Source organism: Hippocampus guttulatus, chromosome 13 (assembly GCF_054856545.1).
Source record: "Hippocampus guttulatus isolate MCC_2025c chromosome 13, RoL_Hgut_1.0, whole genome shotgun sequence".
NCBI classification, from domain to species: domain Eukaryota; kingdom Metazoa; phylum Chordata; class Actinopteri; order Syngnathiformes; family Syngnathidae; genus Hippocampus; species Hippocampus guttulatus.
The window spans coordinates 14,204,084-14,222,856 of NC_141273.1; the positions used below are offsets into that span (position 1 = coordinate 14,204,084).

The 18,773-nt window shown below is 41.3% G+C and overlaps 1 protein-coding gene across 2 annotated transcripts in view; it reads right to left on the reverse strand.

The window, feature by feature from the left end:
- The window catches only part of myo10l1 (myosin X, like 1), a 34,767-nt gene that overhangs the window by 14,588 nt on the left and 1,406 nt on the right, over positions 1-18,773 (reverse strand). For both annotated transcript variants that reach the window (XM_086127474.1, XM_086127473.1), the window contains exons 2-21: positions 13,562-13,660; positions 9,477-9,635; positions 8,804-8,991; positions 8,096-8,230; positions 7,603-7,727; positions 7,257-7,270; positions 7,095-7,179; positions 6,907-7,013; positions 6,606-6,735; positions 5,559-5,677; positions 5,330-5,476; positions 4,948-5,048; positions 4,774-4,840; positions 4,370-4,462; positions 4,197-4,265; positions 4,038-4,120; positions 3,860-3,962; positions 2,743-2,823; positions 2,363-2,487; positions 217-334 (exon numbers count right to left, since the gene is read on the reverse strand). In XM_086127474.1, the coding sequence (XP_085983600.1) occupies positions 217-334; positions 2,363-2,487; positions 2,743-2,823; positions 3,860-3,962; positions 4,038-4,120; positions 4,197-4,265; positions 4,370-4,462; positions 4,774-4,840; positions 4,948-5,048; positions 5,330-5,476; positions 5,559-5,677; positions 6,606-6,735; positions 6,907-7,013; positions 7,095-7,179; positions 7,257-7,270; positions 7,603-7,727; positions 8,096-8,230; positions 8,804-8,991; positions 9,477-9,635; positions 13,562-13,660 (2,148 nt within the window). The remainder of the gene's footprint in view (positions 1-216; positions 335-2,362; positions 2,488-2,742; positions 2,824-3,859; positions 3,963-4,037; positions 4,121-4,196; positions 4,266-4,369; positions 4,463-4,773; positions 4,841-4,947; positions 5,049-5,329; positions 5,477-5,558; positions 5,678-6,605; positions 6,736-6,906; positions 7,014-7,094; positions 7,180-7,256; positions 7,271-7,602; positions 7,728-8,095; positions 8,231-8,803; positions 8,992-9,476; positions 9,636-13,561; positions 13,661-18,773) is intronic.

Below are 18,773 nucleotides of genomic sequence, written 5' to 3' on the forward strand. Positions count from 1 at the left end.
ATGATATATGAATGCAAAATAGATCGTGAATGAATATGAATACATTTTAACACCAATTCAATCAAGCGGCTAAATGAATTCAACGAATATAATGGGACTCCTGATATCCTGCGCATATATTGTCGCTACATGCTCCTGACTAAAGAACGGAGCAATCTATGTGAGCCCCCGGGCCGTACTTTGCCCACCCCTCCTCTAAACAGAAAGAAACCGTACTTTGGTCTTCCCCAGCTGCCACTCTTTCTTGGTCTTGTCATATTTAGTCAGAAGATCCGTGCTCCTCTTCTTATCATCTCCTGCTGTAGACACTTTCTCCTGGGAAATTATCTTATATCTGGCAAGAAGAAGCAATGGAGGATAAAGCTACGCGCACATCTGCATAGTTTTGAATCTGTCAAAAATCCATTCTCCCATCCATCCATCCATTTTCTGATCCGCTTATCCTCACAAGGGTCACGGGGGCTGCTGGAGCCCATCCCAGCCGTCTTCAGGCAGTAGGCGGGGAACACTCTGTTTGTTTGTTTGTTTGTTTATTGAACATAAAACATATATACAGTAATAATTTGACAGAAAATAAGGTAGATAAAAAAAGAAAGAAATCAATCTTCATACAACACAGTTATTATGTTCAAGGGAGTAGGAAGAAGTAAAAAACTTATCTAGTCCTACCCCGTTATGTGATTGTATCTAATAAATCATTTTTATATCAATCAGAAAAGAAAAAAGTAAGAAGAAAGAAGTCTCCATTAAGGCTCATACTTTACCCTTAACCGTGATATTTTTACAACTTTTGGTTTGTATCGGGATTATATACTTCCACACCCTGACACTCTTGTGTCAATTTTCTCTTGTATTCATAATGGATATTTATATACCTTTCTCTATTTATCAACTTAGTTCTGATTTATCATTATATTTAATGTTTTGAATTTATCATTTTAACTCTGATTGATGTAGGTTGTTTGTACTATTTTTTTGAATTTGTTTTTGAACTCAGCAAGCGATTTACTCATTTTCAGGTCCGTTTCGAGATTATTCCACAGATTAACACCTTTGATAGATACACTTCTTTGCTTGATGTTTGTTCTTGTTTTGAGTTTTTTGAATAAGTTGGTACCTCTTAAATCATAGCTGCTTTCTCGAATTTCGAAAAACTTTTGAATGTTTTGGCAGAGCAGGTTATTGTGTGCTTTGTACATTAATTGGGCGATTTTAAAGTCAACCAGGTCATAAAATTTCATCGTATTTAATTTGATAAATAGTGGATTTGTGGGTTCTGTATATTTTGATCTATTAATAATTCGAATTGCTTTTTTTTGTAGGTTGAGAATAGGGAGTGTGTTTGTTTTGCAGGCATTTCCCCATATTTCCACACAGTAGGTCATATATGGTAATAATAATGAAGTGTACAATGTGTACAAAGATCTCTTATTTAGCACTTCCTTGGTTTTGTAGAGGATCCCTACGGTTTTGGCTATTTTTCTTTTTACGTTATCGATATGTGGCTTCCAACATAGTTTTGAGTCTATTACTAATCCGAGAAACTTGGTTTCATACGCTCTTTCTATCTCAATTGAGTTTACCATAATTTTAGCTTGGTGTTTGATTGGTCTTGTGCCAAAAACAATTAACTTCGATTTTTTCAGGTTAAGTGACAATTTATTTCTGTCGAACCAGTTTTTTAATTTGTTTAATTCATTTTCTACAGTTGTCAGGAGCTGTTTCAGATTTATTCCAGAACAGTAGAAAGTTGTATCATCAGCAAATAGGACACATTTAAATTGTTTTGAGACCTTGCAGATATCATTTATATATAAGATGAATCGTTTTGGACCAAGCACTGACCCCTGAGGAACTCCATGAGTGATTTTCAGTTGATTCGTTTTTTTATTGTTGAGCTGCACGTACTGATATCTGTTTTCTAAATAACTTTTTATCCATTTATAAGCTACACCTCTAATGCCATACCTTTCTAGTTTTTTCAATAATATACTGTGATCTATTGTGTCAAAAGCTTTTTTTAGATCTAGGAAAACCCCAACAGTAAATTCTTTGTTGTCTATATTAGTGGCTATTGCTTCCACAAACTCCATAACTGCCATTGAGGTGGTCCGTTTTTCCCTGAAGCCATATTGATTCTCACTTAACAACTCTGAACCAGTTGCGGGCCAATCGCAGGGCACACTCAGGCAAACAACCATTCGTGCTCACACTCACACTGAGGGACAAATTAGAGTGTTCAATCAGATTGCTATGCATGTTTTTGGAATGTGGGAGAAAACAGTGGTACCTTGATTTTGACCAATTTAATCCTGTTTGTGGGTGGAGCTATGTGGTCGGATTTAATGTGAGAGCAACTCACCGCAAGAAGAAATCTTTAAAAGTTCTTCGGACAGGGAACCCGGCACGACGGATCTTGACGGTCTCCAGCATCCCCGAGTACCTCAGCTGGTTCAGGACCACCTCAGGGTCGAAAATGTTGGGATTCTGCCAGAAAAAAAAACAAAAAAGTTCATTTGAAGGGCAAAAATTGGACACATTCTCATTTGAAGCATTAAAATTTAACGTGAATTTAGCTTGAAACACTGATTTGATTCAAAGCATGAAAAATGTAAGCAATTATCATTGAATCAATAATTTCAGTTCAAGTGCCTACAAATTGTAATGAATGTCAATTATGATAAATGAATGTAAAATTAATGATTCTTTCACTCAGAGGAGCTGAGGTAGAAGCGGACTGACCTTTTCCATGTTGGGCTTAATGCAGCGGATGAAGAAAGGATTGGATGCACTCAGAGTGGCCATGAGAGCATGCAGGGAGTCCTGCAGGGGAGAAAATTTACAGTGTACAGTAAGGCCTTGAGATATGAGTTTACTTTGTTCCATGACCGCGCTTGTAAGTCAAAACACATATTTTATCTTTTCCAAGCATGCAGAGCCGACGATGAGAAGAAAGGAGCGTTAGCGCGGAGCGCCGATGCGGATTTGGAACTGGGAATCGCGGCTTGGAGTTTGAAGCGGATTACGTGGGACAGGAGAAGTGAACTAATCTTTTTTCGTCAATGGACGCTACAGCTTCGTGTTTGCTTTCAAAACTTAGCTTGTAGCAGACGTGTGCACATTTTCAGCATGACGTCTCTGATCCACTGGTGAAAGGACACTTTGATCCTCTCCTCTTTCATCTATAACTGCTTCAGACAACAAAGTGTATGGAGAAAAGTGGTGAAGATTACACGACTGTCTGTGTCCTATGTGTTGTGTTGTGTTATTTTTGTTATTTTGACTTCAAAATGGCGCTGCGAGAGTGGCTGCCTTTCCAGCAGCTCCTATATTTTGTTGTTCTACTTCTTCCTTTCATAAATTTGCTGCTGTGAATTGGGAATTTCTCCATTGCGAGACTGATAAAGGTTTTCTTATTCTTATTCTTATCATGATTTAATGCTTCAATTCAATTCTTGCTGCTGTTCCTTCTGGTGTCCCTGTCTCGGCCACCGGGGGCAGTATAATATAGACAAATAGAAGAAAGCCGCTCTTCTTTATTTGTCTGCATTTACATTTTCATTATTGCCAGGGACTCACTAAGCTGCAATGATCTTCGCTTTTTTTGTAGATGATAAAGAATATATGCCTGTTAGTATGGTGATATTGTCTGTCTGCATGTGTTGTCCCACCATTTGTGTTCAAATATTATTAGATGTTAACATTAAACTAACAGGGTCTTCCCAAATATATCATATGTAACTTATGTATAGTTTGACGCATTAAAGTAAAAATAAAAAAAATCATCTGAAAGACGGCTCGTATCTCGAGAGACTCATTTTTATTTTGATTATGTATTTTCAGTGTTTTGTGTGCGCACCCTAAATTGAGAGCTGACGGTGGGCTTGCGTCTGGCTGTTCCCATCTTCTCCTCGTTGTTCCTGCTGCCCACCTTCTCAAAAAGGTCGTAGATGAAGTCCAACCTTTAGGCAAAATTGTGATGTTTTGTTTTGTTTTTCAGGACTTTTGCTGTGTCCATCACACACTGTCCTAGCTACCTGCTGTCTTTCAGCATGTTGAGGATGTCGTCTCTGAAGGTGTCTCTGTTCTTCTCCAGGATGCCTTTGACGTCATACAAGACCTGAAGCCGCCCAAACGCAAAAAAAAACATTATGTCGGCTCTTTTTCGCAAATGTACAAACATGAGGACTACTCACCTCCCCGGCGTAATGTTTGATGCCGAACTGGTGGTCGGCCAGTCTGGGTTTCACGTAGTAAGGGTTGGTCTGCCACAAAACTTTCAATGTCAGTACCGGTAACGTCTGCAGTGTACTTAATTAACAAGAAAAATTAAAAATTAAAATAATTAATCAAAAGATAAAAAACTCACAGAGTGTCTGCTGTGAAGCTTCTCCAGAAGAGTGAAGTCTGTGCCTTTGGGGAAGCGACTCTCTTCATTCACCAGAGCCAACAAGCCCAATTTCTGAAGAGTAAAGCAAGTTGGCCCGTTAGATACCACCAAAAATAAATACAAACGTGAAAAAAAATGTAATAAAAGGATCCCGAGAAATCTACTCGACTGGAGAGCAATCAACATATTTTTCCTGATCACGTTTGTTGCTAGGCAGATTTCATGGCACTCAATAATTTGCAGCCCATCGTCCATTGCAAATTAATATCTTCTCATCAGGCCCACCAGACAAGGTCGACGGCATTGTGCGCGACACACCAACCATTTTTGCACTCAAGTCACTGCTCCGCATTAAAATAATTTCAAGACTATATGCGTGATACCTTCTCTATGAGGTCAAGACACTCGGCATTGTCCATCCAGTCGATGGCATCCCACTGGACACCTTCCCTGCGAAGACAGAAACATAATCAACAGGACATTAGATGCCGAGCCCCCCCCCCCCCCCACCCTCTTGCTCTCTCTCTCTCACTCAAATCAAAATTGACAAAGCACACCTGTTGTACTCCAGCTGCTCGAGGGAGAAGATATGCTTGTTGAAGTACTCCTGGAGCTTCTCATTGGCGTAGTTGATATTGAACTGCTCAAAGCGATTCACCTGAAGGAAAAAAGACACTGACTCATTTGCATATTCTACTCATTACTTCTTCCTACTCCCTTGAACATAATAACTGTGTTGAATGAAGATTGATTTCTTTCTTTTTACTTTTTTTATCTACCTTATTTTCTGTCAAATTATTACTGTATATATGTTTTATGTTCAATAAACAAACAAACAAACAAACAAACAAAACATATGCTTAATCCAAGACCTTTTCTGTTTTGTTTGTTTTGTGTTCATTTTAATGCACAGTACGTGTGTCCCGTGCTCAAACAAACCTCAAAGTTCTCAAAGCCAAAGATGTCCAGAATACCGATGGACTTAAAATTTTCCTTCCCTTTTATCTTCTGATTGATCTTGAGGATGATCCAGGAGAAACATTGGGAATACAGCGCCATGGAGACAGAATCCCGGGAATCCACAGCCTGTGATCACATCACGGGAAGGCGGTTTAGCATTGTGAGGAAATAAATCCCAGGGCAAATCAATCGGCGAGTGCTTAACGACCTGCTCGATGGTGAGCGGCGAGCATATCTCTTCCCCTCGCAATATGATGGAGCGCTGAGTTAGCACTTCGGACAGCTGGAAGGCATCGAGGCCAAGCAGCTCACTGGCGTTTGTCACCACTGAAAAAAATATATAAAAACCCAACACAAACAAACACTTTATCCAAGAGGAGACTGAGGGCAGAACGTAGACGGAGCATTGCACCAAAGTGGAGACTGTGGAGTATTTGTAATACTGCAGGAAGTGTGGAGTACAATACTGCAGGATCCAGGGCTACGTCGTCGCGACAATGGAAAAAAAATTATATCAATTTTGGTAAGGAGAATTTTATCCAAGAGGGAGAATGAGGTCAATAAGACAGCAGAGCACTTCAGCATAATGGTTACTGTGGGGTATGTATGATACTACAGCTGCCAGAGCACAAGAACAAAATATTATTCGCAGCATCAAGACAACATTTATCCAAGAGGTGACTCAGGGCAGCAAGAAGACAGAGCACGAAAGCAAAGTGGAGACAGTGGAGTACATATAATACTGCATCAATATATTCAGCTAACATGATTTCTTTTAGAACAATTGCTGCGAAATTTGATAAAAGAGTAGGCCAAGTCCTACAAGAAAATGGAGCACTGCAGCAAAGGGGAGATTGTGTAAGTTAACGTTAATACTAAAAAAAAAAAAGTCAGGAGCAGGAAGGAGACGGATCTTTGATACAAGCACAATCTGAAGGCAGCAAAAAGACATAGCATTAAAGCAAGAGATTCTGGTGTATAAAAATGCAACAGCAGGGTCAGGAGACAATTGTTATCCAAGAGGAGACGGAGGGCAGGAAGAAATTTTAACATTGCACCAAAGTGGAGACTGTGAAGTCTGTAAAATATCACAGCATTAGGATCAGCTCACGCTCATTACATAAAAATGACCAGTAGCAGTGAGGAGACAAGTTTTATCCAAAAGGAGATTGAGGGCAGCAAGAAATGGAGTCGGGCTGGTGGAGTACAGTATAATACTGCACTTCTTTTTTTCTGTTTTGAGCTTGCCACCGACCTTGCTTGGTGGTGATCTGAGCTCCTCCCGCCGTCATGAACTCCACATTGCCGAGCTGCAGGACGCCCGAGAGCAGCTTGAACATGTCCCAGATCTCCTCGTCTGAGAACTCCAGTACCTTCAGCGCCTCCTGCTCACAACGGGAAGGAAAAGAGGAGGTGGTGGAACCGTGTGAGAAGGAAGGTCATGCTAACGGGGAATTCAAACTCATTATGATGAAAATAAAATTGTTTTTTTCCGGAGGATAAAGAATATATTCCTGTCAGTATTGATTCAAATTGATGATGTATTACTAACTCACCATAACACTGTTAAACAGCCCTTTGTCATTCAGACTCTTGTCCTTCAGGCAACCCGACTGACTGAGGTAGTGGAAAGATTCCGCTGGATCCTCCAGGAAGTAGAGGCCTGACCAAATAAAATTAAAATGAATTTGGAAAAAAAAGGGCGGGGAGAGACAAATAAAATTTGATACGCAAGCAAACTTACTTTTATGCTCTTTGTTGGCTCCTGCCAGCAGCGCGTAGAAGATGTGGTAGTTGCGTTCTCCGGGGTTCTGTCGCACCACTCGGTTCTGCCGCCAATCAACCCAATCGTCAACAGTCGCGATAAACAAAACAAACCCATCGCAAATAATTCCGAGATGGTTACCTTTTCCAGTAAATCTGACGGAATGCGAGTCAAGGAAAGTCAACAACAAAAGATGTGAACTTGTTGACACGGTGGACAATTTTGAATTAGCACATGATGGCCCGTCATTACATGATGGCATTGGCAGGTTGACTGTACTGGCACCGATAATAAGACCAAAGAGCGGATATTAGTTCTTTTAAAATCGGCAATGTTAAAAAAATAGGATTGGAGAAAGTATTGTTAAACAGTTCAACCTGTCATATCCTAATTATTGGAAGTATTATTTTAAATAGACGTCTGACTAAACGGTTATCGGAATTTTGTTTTGCCAAATATCATAATCGGCCTAAAAAAAAATGGATACAATCAATGACGCAGCCTCCCTGGATGTTGCCGCTCTCCGAAAAGTGAAGCTGGATGAACTTCCCGAAGCGGCTGGAGTTGTTGTTGTAAACGGTCTTGGCATTCCCGAATGCTTCCATGATAGGACTGCGAAGAGAAGGTGAGCGGGGGACACTTTGTCTTGAAAGATGATTTGTCTCCCGGTAGCTTCTGACCTGTGATCGCTCCACATTATTGTGCATTGTCCACAATAGTCAGTTCGACCCATGTTGCTAGCCAAAACAGAGGCACCTACTCAACCACTTACACAGTATCATCAAAGACGATTTGCGTTCCAGTCAACTCTGAAGCCACAATGTCTATGACAACCCGATAAACTTCTTTGCTAAGCAAAAAAACCCAGCAACTACCAAAGTATGTAAATCATTTTTTGTTGCATCTTAATAACAATTTGTCTTTAAAGCAGACTCTGTCGCCATGTGATCGCTCCGCCATATTGCACATATGAAACATACCTGCTCTGTACAATGGCCTGCTCCACGCGTGTACTTCTCTCCGACGGCGGCATCCCAGCTGAGTTTTGGCTCATCACCGACAGAAACTGCAGCAATAGCTTGGTGCTTTCCGTCTTTCCTGCCCCCGACTCGCCACTGAAACCGACACAAATTGATATTGATTGAATGTTACCCCACCTCGCCCCCTAAAAAAACAAATTGCGCGGGTTCAAATGCGATTACCGTAAATCCCTCAAAAATTGCACAGTTTGAAATAACACAAACGTAAAACCCGCCAGACTTGTAGAGGTTGAAATAAAACTTCAATCCCTTCAAACATATGATATAATATGGAATATATGCAGGTTAAAATGGGACAACTGTAGTGCCCTAATATTATGTAATCCCCATAAACTGCCCAGGTTAAAATTATACAGGTTAAAAGAAGGTTACCGTAACTCTCCCATAAATTGTGCAGGGCAAAATAAGAATATGGAAAAAAAGAAGACCCCAAATTTAACCGATTAATATGAGAGACCAAAAACCCCGCAAATGTTGTGCAGGGTGAACTTAGACTACCGTAAATCCCCCAAAAGTTGCACTGGTCCCTTAAACCAAGACTACCGATACAGTGAATCCCTTAAATGAAGAAATGCCCAAATTAAAAAAAAAAAAAAAAAGACGACCTTTAAAATAAATAACAACGATGTCGATGTCACAGGAGCTGACCTGATGAGCACACACTGGCTGTCGTGTCGCTTCCAGATGCAGCGGTAGCATTCGTTGGCCACGGCAAAGATGTGCGGCGGCAGCTCACCCAGCTGGTGCTTGGAGTACAGGTCCACCCGCTCCGGGTCGTACAGACCTGGGATCTGCTTGTAAGGGTTGACTGCCGCCAGGATGCTGCCGATGTTTGTCTGAAAAGCGCCATCCCCGATTAACCAGGGCACGCCGTCGCATGTCAGCCTACTTAGTCACCAAGTTGGGTTGTTTTTGGCTTTGGTGAAGTTTATTATTATTTATTTGAAGTTATTTAGCGGGCAGCGCTTGCTAGCGTGTAATTTAGTCGAGCAAGAAGAGCCTCATGTGAAGGTGATATGTTTAAGTTGGTTAATGGAACTACAGCATACATGCATGTATAATCATGATCGTGTACAAGATGCATTAAAAAATTTCAATGCTCCAAAAGTTACTTAAAAAAATATTCAATAGTACTTCCTGACACCCTCGCAAACTAAATAAGGGTGCCGCCATCGAGTGGTCAATAGTGGAATACACACAATATAAATTAGCGTTAGTCCAAAGTAGATATATTTACTGCAGGAAAAAAAATAAAATAAAATTCAGAAAAATACCAGGACTTCACGATGGAGGCGGGGTTACACAAAAGACAACTTCTCACATAGATGCTGTCCTTCTGATAGCGCTGGTACAAGTTGTGCATGATGGCGGCCTCGTGCAGCTCAGCCAGCGCCGACATGTCCTCCACGCCGTCCACGCTGGTCTGGTGCATGGCGTGCACACGTTCCCTGGTGACCTCCGCCTGCTGCAGGTACAGCACCTGACATGCCGTGCATGACAGACACGTGTCAATCATAACTGACATACGTTCTTTTACATGAACTGGATATGGTGTCAAGGGGATGGGCGACTCTTATCGGCCGTTTTTAAATTGGAGGCCTCTCCACATTGTGTGTGTGTGTGTGTGTGTTGCAATAACATTTGCTGACACCCCCCACGGGCTTTACTTGCGGGGCATTTGTGTCCACCCAACTTCCTTTTTTTCCTCAACAATTTTAGTTGTGTTCATGCAAAATGTAATGAAAGGTGCCGAATGGGGATTTTGTCATTTAGCGGTCACATCAAACTGCATGTTTTGGCCGTCACTACCATGGGGATTTTTGGCCAGGTGAAACCCATGAAAACTACAGTATATTGTTAAATTCTTTTTTTATTCACTGACCAGAATGATCAGATTTGGTTAAAGTACATTTAAAAAAAAATTTCAACCAGATTACCATTTATCAATTTTTGAAAGGATTTTTAAATTATATTACAAAGCAAAGCGCACCCAATGTTGTGACTGTTTGAATGTTTTCAAAGGCACACAAACTGAATAGCGGCTTGTAACATTTCTCTAGTGTCTGTAATGCAAAATGAAAGCCTTTTTTTTTGTGTGTGCGTGCCAGTTTTTTTTTTTTCTGCTGAAGCTCTTTGATGTGTGAATGTGCTTTGCATGATAACAGGCCAAGCGTCTCATGTGACTTCTCGTATTATAGCTGAAGACAGAGACAGAAGTAGACGTGCAGAGAGAGAGCGAAGAGAGCCTTTGGCACAGTGACCAATATAGTCATACCTTTCTTTTTTTTTTTCTGCAAAGTCAGAGGATGAACTGTCAGATTCCTGCAAGCTGGCAGCACTGACCTCAGATCAGAAATGTATGACCTTCACGGCTTACCGCTTAATCTCATCCTGGCTGCCGCACAGGAGCCGCTTTATGATTATTAAATCATTTTCACCATTGGAAAATGTTCCGCACGTTAATCCGGCCCTCAGAGCATTTATATTAGCAACCGTCATCTCATAGTTGTCGCATATTTCTTGCTACGTCGCAGTTTTTCCAAACAAGAGTCAATTCATTGAACCACTCTGAATCGATTTCTATTTAATTATCTATCTGATGTCCATGTCATGCTGCTCGTACAAGTTCAAGTAGCAGCAGCCCACATTCCCTCACCGAGGAGGGGGGTGGGGGGGGGGCACTGCCAGGTCGCTCTTACTTTCCTTTATTTATTTATTTTTAGCGTGCAATGCGCGGCATTTGCATAAGTGTGTTTTTGTGTCAAATTAATTAAGAGAGCGGGGAGTAAGCACATGCATGAGTGTGCTCTGTGGCCCGGTGACATTAAACTGATGCGGAGGAGGAAATGTGGGTCATTTTGCTTGCACTATCCCACACACACACACACACACACAAAAAAAGTGTTTCACATTTCAGTTTCATCTCTGTGCATGTGTGCTCACAAAGCATCCCCGCAGCATGTTCCCTGCTCGAGTGAGCTCTCGCCACCGCTTTCACGCTGCAGCTACAGAAATCCAGGTCACGTCACACACGCATCGTTGCGAACAGAACCTGCGTGTGTGTCCACGCATGCATGTGTGCATATGGAATGAAAATATATACACAGGTGCTGGTGGCGTTTGTGTGCTTTGTCTGGCGTTTTTTGCCGCTCGCTTTCTTGTGTCACAATTACCGCGTATTTCAAAAGGATGCCGATTCTCTGACTAGTAACCGTGGCGACCGCATCAGCACGATACCAATGGTCGAGGAGAGAAACCCCTCATGAGATATGCCGACGAGCCAAATTTAGAGTCGCTATCAGGAGGTAGTTGTTTAAAAAGAACAAGGAAGCACCCACATCTTGATATTTTTTCCATCTTCAATCTTTTCTTTTTAGGAAAGTGAACTTAACTGGATCTTCTCTAAACTTTGGAATGCGTGTCCAACTGTTGAATGTTTCAGGACTTTTTTGCACAACTCTCTATTCTCTAAGAAACAGTTTGACAGCAGAACTCACATGTCCACTTGTATATCTTTCTGTGACACTTCCAGTCTTTCTGTAGCTGTGTTGCGGCCTGCTGATGATACTCTAAGCCTAGTGGCCACTTCCCTTTGAGAACATCTTGTTTGAAGAATTGAACAAGGACATTATTGGTCGATTTATGGCTCAACAGCTGTTGTCACAACAAATTACTTTTAAAAAAAAGGTTTGAGGGGTTCACGTTGTGAGCCTTGTTGAACGCCACTCATAACTTCAATTTTCCTTACAAGAGGGACTTGACTCATTTGACTGGTATTCAGAAAGTTCTAAAAGCAACGTTAGAAAATCAAAGGCGCACTAAATTCAAGCATGATTGGAAGTCAACAAAACATTGCCTTCAGCCCCTCATTGCACTTCCGGTTTTAATACCGTGGCCTCTGCCAAAATAATGTAATTGAAGGTTGGAAATCACATTAAGAAGGTGCGCGTACTCATCTAATCTGTATATCCCAGCGAGGGCGTGCGTACACACATTGCACTTTGGATTGAGTGTTTTTGAGCCCAACACACACACACACGCACACGCACACACATACGCACACACACACATGCTCTAGTTGGCAGCTAATAATAGACTGTGGCCAAGAGTCTCAATCCCCTCACAACACATGTAGCCTTCCTCTCATGTGAATAAATTGTACAATCAATTCATGTTTGTCCACTCGTCTAAAAACATCCTCTTTGCACGTCCCTGCTTGTACCTCTGGTGGGACGGTCCCAAACATCCTCATTACTCTTCTGGATTATGAATGTCTTTAATTTGCCCCCCCCCCCCACACACACACACTGAAGCTCCCTGCCGTCTTTCCTCCCTCTGTTTGCTTTTAAACGTTAGCCCTGCTGGATATTTGATAGCAAATCAGCACGATGGAGGGTTTAACATGGTGAAAACCATGCAATGGTACCACAGCATCTGGGGCAAATTATTGCATCCCAAAAGATTTTTTTGCCAATAATTTATCATATTAATTTCAAATTAAAATTAAATCCTGTAATAAGTCAACATTTTAGTACATAATATTTTTGTATAATTTCAACGATTTCTCTCCAAAGATTACAGTCAAGATGTTTTTCTTTTTTCAACTTTCATAGTAGTTCAACTTTAGTTTTTTTAAATTAACTTTCAGTCACAATATTTTTTTATTTTTTGCAGTTATTTTACTCATAATATTACAATTTTACACGCACACACAGAAAATGGACAAGATTTTCCTTTGTGGAGGCAGCACTTCATCACTGAGCCGCCAAATTACACTATGTCAATTAGTGTGCAGATGCATGCATGTGGCGCATGCAGCAGACACATTTCAAAACTCAAATACCCCAGACAGGCCACCAATAAAATATGCAAGAGCTAATTGGAGCCTAATCTAATCAATATGAAGAGATTGGAGGTGATGGTAAAATCGAAAAACAACCACAACAAAAAAAACACCCCCTAGCTTTGATTTTGCTGATCAAATGACCAGGTCATTCCCATTTTTCTTTTCTTGCAACTGTATTCCTCAGTACTGCTGCAAAGACAAAGGTTGAGACATCAATCTGATAGCGCCGGAACATTGCTGATGCGAAGGTTGGAGCATGAACGCGACAGCACAAAACTCCAATAGTGTCACCTTCAAATGCTACGTGACTCAGCGTTGGGCAGCTAATGCCTCAAAAATGAGTCTCAGACCTTTGTGGCTCGCGGGTTTGGAATTCATGGCTCTTTTTAGAATCCATGAAAATGTATTGAAGCTGCCTTGAGCCGCCTTTCACGCCAATACTAAAGCTTAAATGCAGAAGACATTGCCAGAGGCGCGAACGCTCCATGCTGAGTGCCAGCCCTAACATCTGTCGGTTCAACATATTGAGTCATATCATGTTTGTGTGTGCATGTTCCTACCTCTCCATAGTCAGTAGTGAGAACCAGGGTGCCATCTCCGCAGGAGTTGACCGTGGCTGGAACCAGCTGCTCCTTCTCCCTGACCCAAACGTGGGCCCCCTGGAACACACAACAGTTCATTAAGAGAGCAGAGATGAACAGGGCCCTCTCACCTCCTTTTATTTCATGGTGAATCTTAGAAATGCCAGCTCCGCCCTCCCTGTGTGGAGTTTGCATGTTCTCCCCGGGCCTGCGTGGGTTTTCTCCGGGTGCTCCGGTTTCCTCCCACATTCCAAAAACATGCATGGCAGGCTGATTGGACGCTCTAAATTGTCCCTAGGTGTGAGTGTGGGCGTGGAAGGTTGTTCGTCTCTGTGTGCCCTGCGATTGGCTGGCAATTGATTCAGGGTGTCCCCCGCCTACTGCCCGAAGATGGCTGGGATAGGCTCCAGCACCCCCCGCAACCCTAGTGAGGATCAAGCGGTTCGGAAAATGGATGGATGGATCTTAGAAATGATCTGTCTATGACAAGGCTGGGCAACTCGAAATGGCCCTAGATTTTGAAAATTATAAAAATGTCTACTGCAGCTGATCCACTTCATATTGTAATAATAGTATTCACCGCTAGATGGCAGACATCACTTATGAGCATTCTCTTTTCTCGTCTGATCAAAAAGAAAGAACATTGTGCGAAAAGCAACATCAAGAATTAACCAAGTCAAGATGTTGTCCATCAGCTATCGGCTATGTACGATTTCAATCAAAATTACCACCACAACATGGATCACAAAAGCACACAAACAACAAGAACCGGTGACAGTTCATTTGAAGTGCATGACTCTGTATGTATGATTCATCCATCCATCCATTTTCTGACCCACTTTATCCTCACAAGGGTCACGGGGCATGCTGGAGCCTATCCCAGCTGTCTTCGGGCAGTAGGCGGGGGACACCCTGAACCAGTTGCCAGCCAATCGCAGGGAAAGCAGAAACAAACAACCATTTGCACTCACACTCACACCTTGGGACAATTTTGAGTGTTCAATCAGCCTGCCATGCATGTTTTTGGAATGTGGGAGGAAACCGGAGAGCATGCAAACTCCACACAGGGAGGCCGGAGCTCGAATCGAACCCTGTAGCTCTGCACTGTGAGATCGACACGCTAACCACTAGACCACCAAGCCTCTCTGCATGATTCAAGTACAGGGATATATTCTGTTAAACCGCAACTATAAATTTGGGGATTTTAAATGACATGAAATAGTATAATATCAAAATCTTTGAGTGAGATGATGTTTCGCAAATAACAGCAGCTGCATTTTCTTAGAGACAGGAAGCTTTAACATGTTACGCAGTATTCCAGCCGGGCCCGCCTGAGTGCACAGACAGATGCGTTTAATGAGAGATAAAGACTGAAACATCTGGACTTTCCACCTCTGTACAGCAACAAGCGCTTGAAATCTGTGCGTGTGTGTGTGTGTGCGTGTGTCAGGGTTTGCTCCTGTGTTCACGTGTGTGTGTGGTTGTCTGTGGGGTCAGACGAATTCTGCTTGTCACACACACCTATCCAAAAGACAAATGCCTCTTTCCCTCAGTCTTGGACGTGTCACCCTAAAATCCCCCTCCCCCAAAAAGCACAACAGCGAAGTGATTATAGCCCGCCGTGACGAGACATTTAATGAGAGAGGAAACTGACGGCGACGTTAAAACCAAACCTGTAACCCGCTCATCTTCCAGTCTACTGGATTCCGGCACAATGAAGCGTGACCTGATGACTACATGGACCAGAGTCTCTTGGTGGCTCTCGTCATCCCGTGCATACTTTCAGCGTGAGTAAATGTGTTCATCGCTTGATGGTAATTGGTCTTTCGTCTCATATTGATCCTTTCACTTGAAGGGTTATAAAAGACTAAGCGCTGCACTTTAATGTCTTCTTCCCATCCCCCCATTCTCCCTTTCTCCTCTTGGGAATGAGCCGTCCAGACAGGATGGGATGGCCATGCATGACAACAAACCTGAACACTGAACATGTCACCAAAGCAGAGTTCCTCCATCCATACACACTTTAAGGCTTGCTTGAAACTGAGAGGTGAAGACTTGACATATAGATCCAAGTAAGCAAGTAGTTTTATGTGTTCTGTGTAAAATGCAATCTTGGATCATGCGAGGGAAACAACTCTCAGGTGTTATTTGAGTACAAGAGGCTTGAAAATGTTTTTTACACTTTTTTGCAGTATACCAGGGCGTTCCTCAAGGCTCACTACCCTGACTTTTATCCCTTTTGACTTTTGATAGGATCGTATCCCACATTACAATATTATTTCAAGTGGTACTTTGTATTTATGTTGTCAATATCGATTTACCTGAAAGGTGATCAATATCTCGTCTTAAAAAATATACTTTTAAAGCTTGTACAGTGAGTGAAGGACCTCAAGGCTTGCTGCGCTGAGTTCTCTATGTTGCACGTGACATGTATTTAAAGTGGTACCGTGTAATTATGTGGTCACTGATTTTTCTTGAAGGTGATACCTTTTTTCTTTTGTCTATTCTATCTACATTTTTGTTTTATCCTCTGTAAAACTTTTTTTAAGTTAATTCAAAAATGGATTAATCAATAAATTGATTGGATTGGATTGGATATTTTATCAATGTCTATCATTTGATTAAATAAATATATTACACATAAACTCGACTTCAGTGTAAAGCTCAGAAGCTATACAGGGGAAAAAAAATCAAATTGAAAAAGATAAATAATAACGTTTACAGTCCAGTATTGCAGAGCAAAAAAAAACCCCCAAAACATTTGAGTTTGTATTGATTTGGTGTAAAAGGCTCATCCTAGAGCTGTCATAAAGCACTTTGATCCCTCCCTGAGCAGCATCCCGGGCATAAAAGTGTGTCAGTAATATTCCATTAAAGGTGATAACACAATTGGGACAGACGAGCTTTCACCAGATTATAGTGGCGGCAAAGGAGATCTGATGTGAGCGTTTCTATTCGTGTGGGTGCGTTTGAGTGTGAGTGGGTTTATGGCTGTCACCTGTCCTGTGGGAGTCACACTCAACAGGATTACGGTTGAAATTGAACACTTCAGGTATGAAAACACAACCAAAAAACATCTGCTGGGGAACTTTTATCAGATCACTGGCCATAACAGTAAGTAAACTTTTAGTTTCATTATGCAAACTGAACAATCTTTTTTATTTTCTCGTCTCAAATACTAATGAAATGTTCGAATGACACCAAACAAAGTGAAAAATTTTAAATATTATAACCGAACATACTACTCCACTTAACTTTAAATATTCATCATACTAAAATGAAATTAAACATTCATCCTGAACGTTCCTTTCATTTTATTAAATTGTAAGTGCACAATTGAATAATATTGTTTTTATTTCGTCAATCATAAAAAAGCTCATCACTCACTATTTAATTGTGTTTGAGTGCGTGCGTGTGTGTGTGTGTGTGTGTGTGTGTGTGTGTGTGTGTGTGCGCGCACGCAAGGGCAATGAAGAACTAAATCTTTGAGAGACCAGTTTTGAACAGCCTGCTAATTATCCCATTCTCTCTCATCTTGGATTAAACTACACTCTCTCGCTCTGTCTCTCTCTCACACACACACACATACACACCATGGCAACAGGACTCCTCGGCAACAGGGCGCCATGGTAACTGCCTCCTTCTTCTATTGGCACAAAAGGATGCTGGGAGATGGAGTTCCACGTTGAAAAATTAACCGCAGTGTATTTAAAAAGAAAATAATAAGGAAAATATAATGTAATATTAAATGAGAAATGTTCAAAAACATATTCAACAGCAAACAAAAACAATGCAAGACAAACAAAGAATACTAATACCAAAAATTAAAATGAAGATGGCAACTCAATCAGAAATTTGTGTATTGAAGTAAATAAAGATGATAAATAAAAATATACATGAAACAAAAACAAATATAATGGTGCCTTGAGATACGAGTAACCTGAGTTATGAATATTTTATGATATGAGCTGTCATTGGAGCGATTTTTTTGCTTTGACTTCTGAGCACAAACTGGAGATACAAGCTCTGAATGGTGGCTCTGAACTCAATTTAAATAATTTCACAATAAGCAATACGCGTCATATATTTATAACAACCAAAATACATTGCCTTAAGAACGGCCCACTAGCATAATACAAACATGCTAACGCTTAGCAATCAATATTTGTTTTACAACACTTTAAGCAACAGATATTCAAACAAAAATGATGGAACAACACATCTAGACAGATACTTTAACAATATTCATGGGCATATATTGTAAGGGAATTTTGAACGTGTTCAAAATTTCTTTGCGACAAGCAAAAACACAAAAACTGTTGCTGAATGTCTGGCGAACTGACATTTATTGCAAACATTTGCAACCTTGGAACTAAGCCTGACGAACTCTGACGTGAACGCGCATTTTCCTCCTGTCGCCAACAGTAACGATTGTTCGCCCCTACATTAAAACGACTTTGCAAAAAAGATAAAGCACACCAAAACTTTTTAAAAGAAAACATGTTAAATAGTGAATAGTGTGCAATTTGGCCAGATGTCAGCTTGGACCCTTTTTGGGGGGAGGAGGCATTCTGGGAGATGCTATTTTAGTTGCCATTGCCTTACAGTAGCACAGACTTGATGCCTTTTGACGGCAGTCGTGGTGTCCCACCTACACGCCGGTACATGAAAGTAGGCTACAGCAAAGGACTCGTGGCACTGAGCTGTAGCTTAAGGGAGGACTGAGACGAGCCATGGAAAAAAAAAAAGAGGGAAAGTAAAGTGAAGCGGCTTCCTGAGCAGAACAAATGTGTTGGGAGCGTTAGAATATAGGTCACACATCTCCAGCGACTCTTCCCTCCCCTCTTGCCTGTGCTGCTTCAAATCCTGCATAATTTCAAGCACAATCGAGATGGGCAAAAGCTATGCTGAAATGTGTATCACACGTAAATTACGGTTCTGGTCGGCTTGCAAACAAGCTGCTTTTATAGTTTGTTGGTCGGCTTCTAGTGCGATTTCACAGCGTTCTGCACACGATTCAAACTGGCTAATGAATATTTTAATGCAGAGTTATGAAGTTCTTTGCATGAAACAGCAACCTCAGTGTGTGAAAGCTTTCCGCAGAGTTCCCTGTCATAAAAGGGTCATTCCACCCTATCAGGTGCATCTTCATGAAATAAAATAATGCACAATAAAATGAACAATTTTTTTT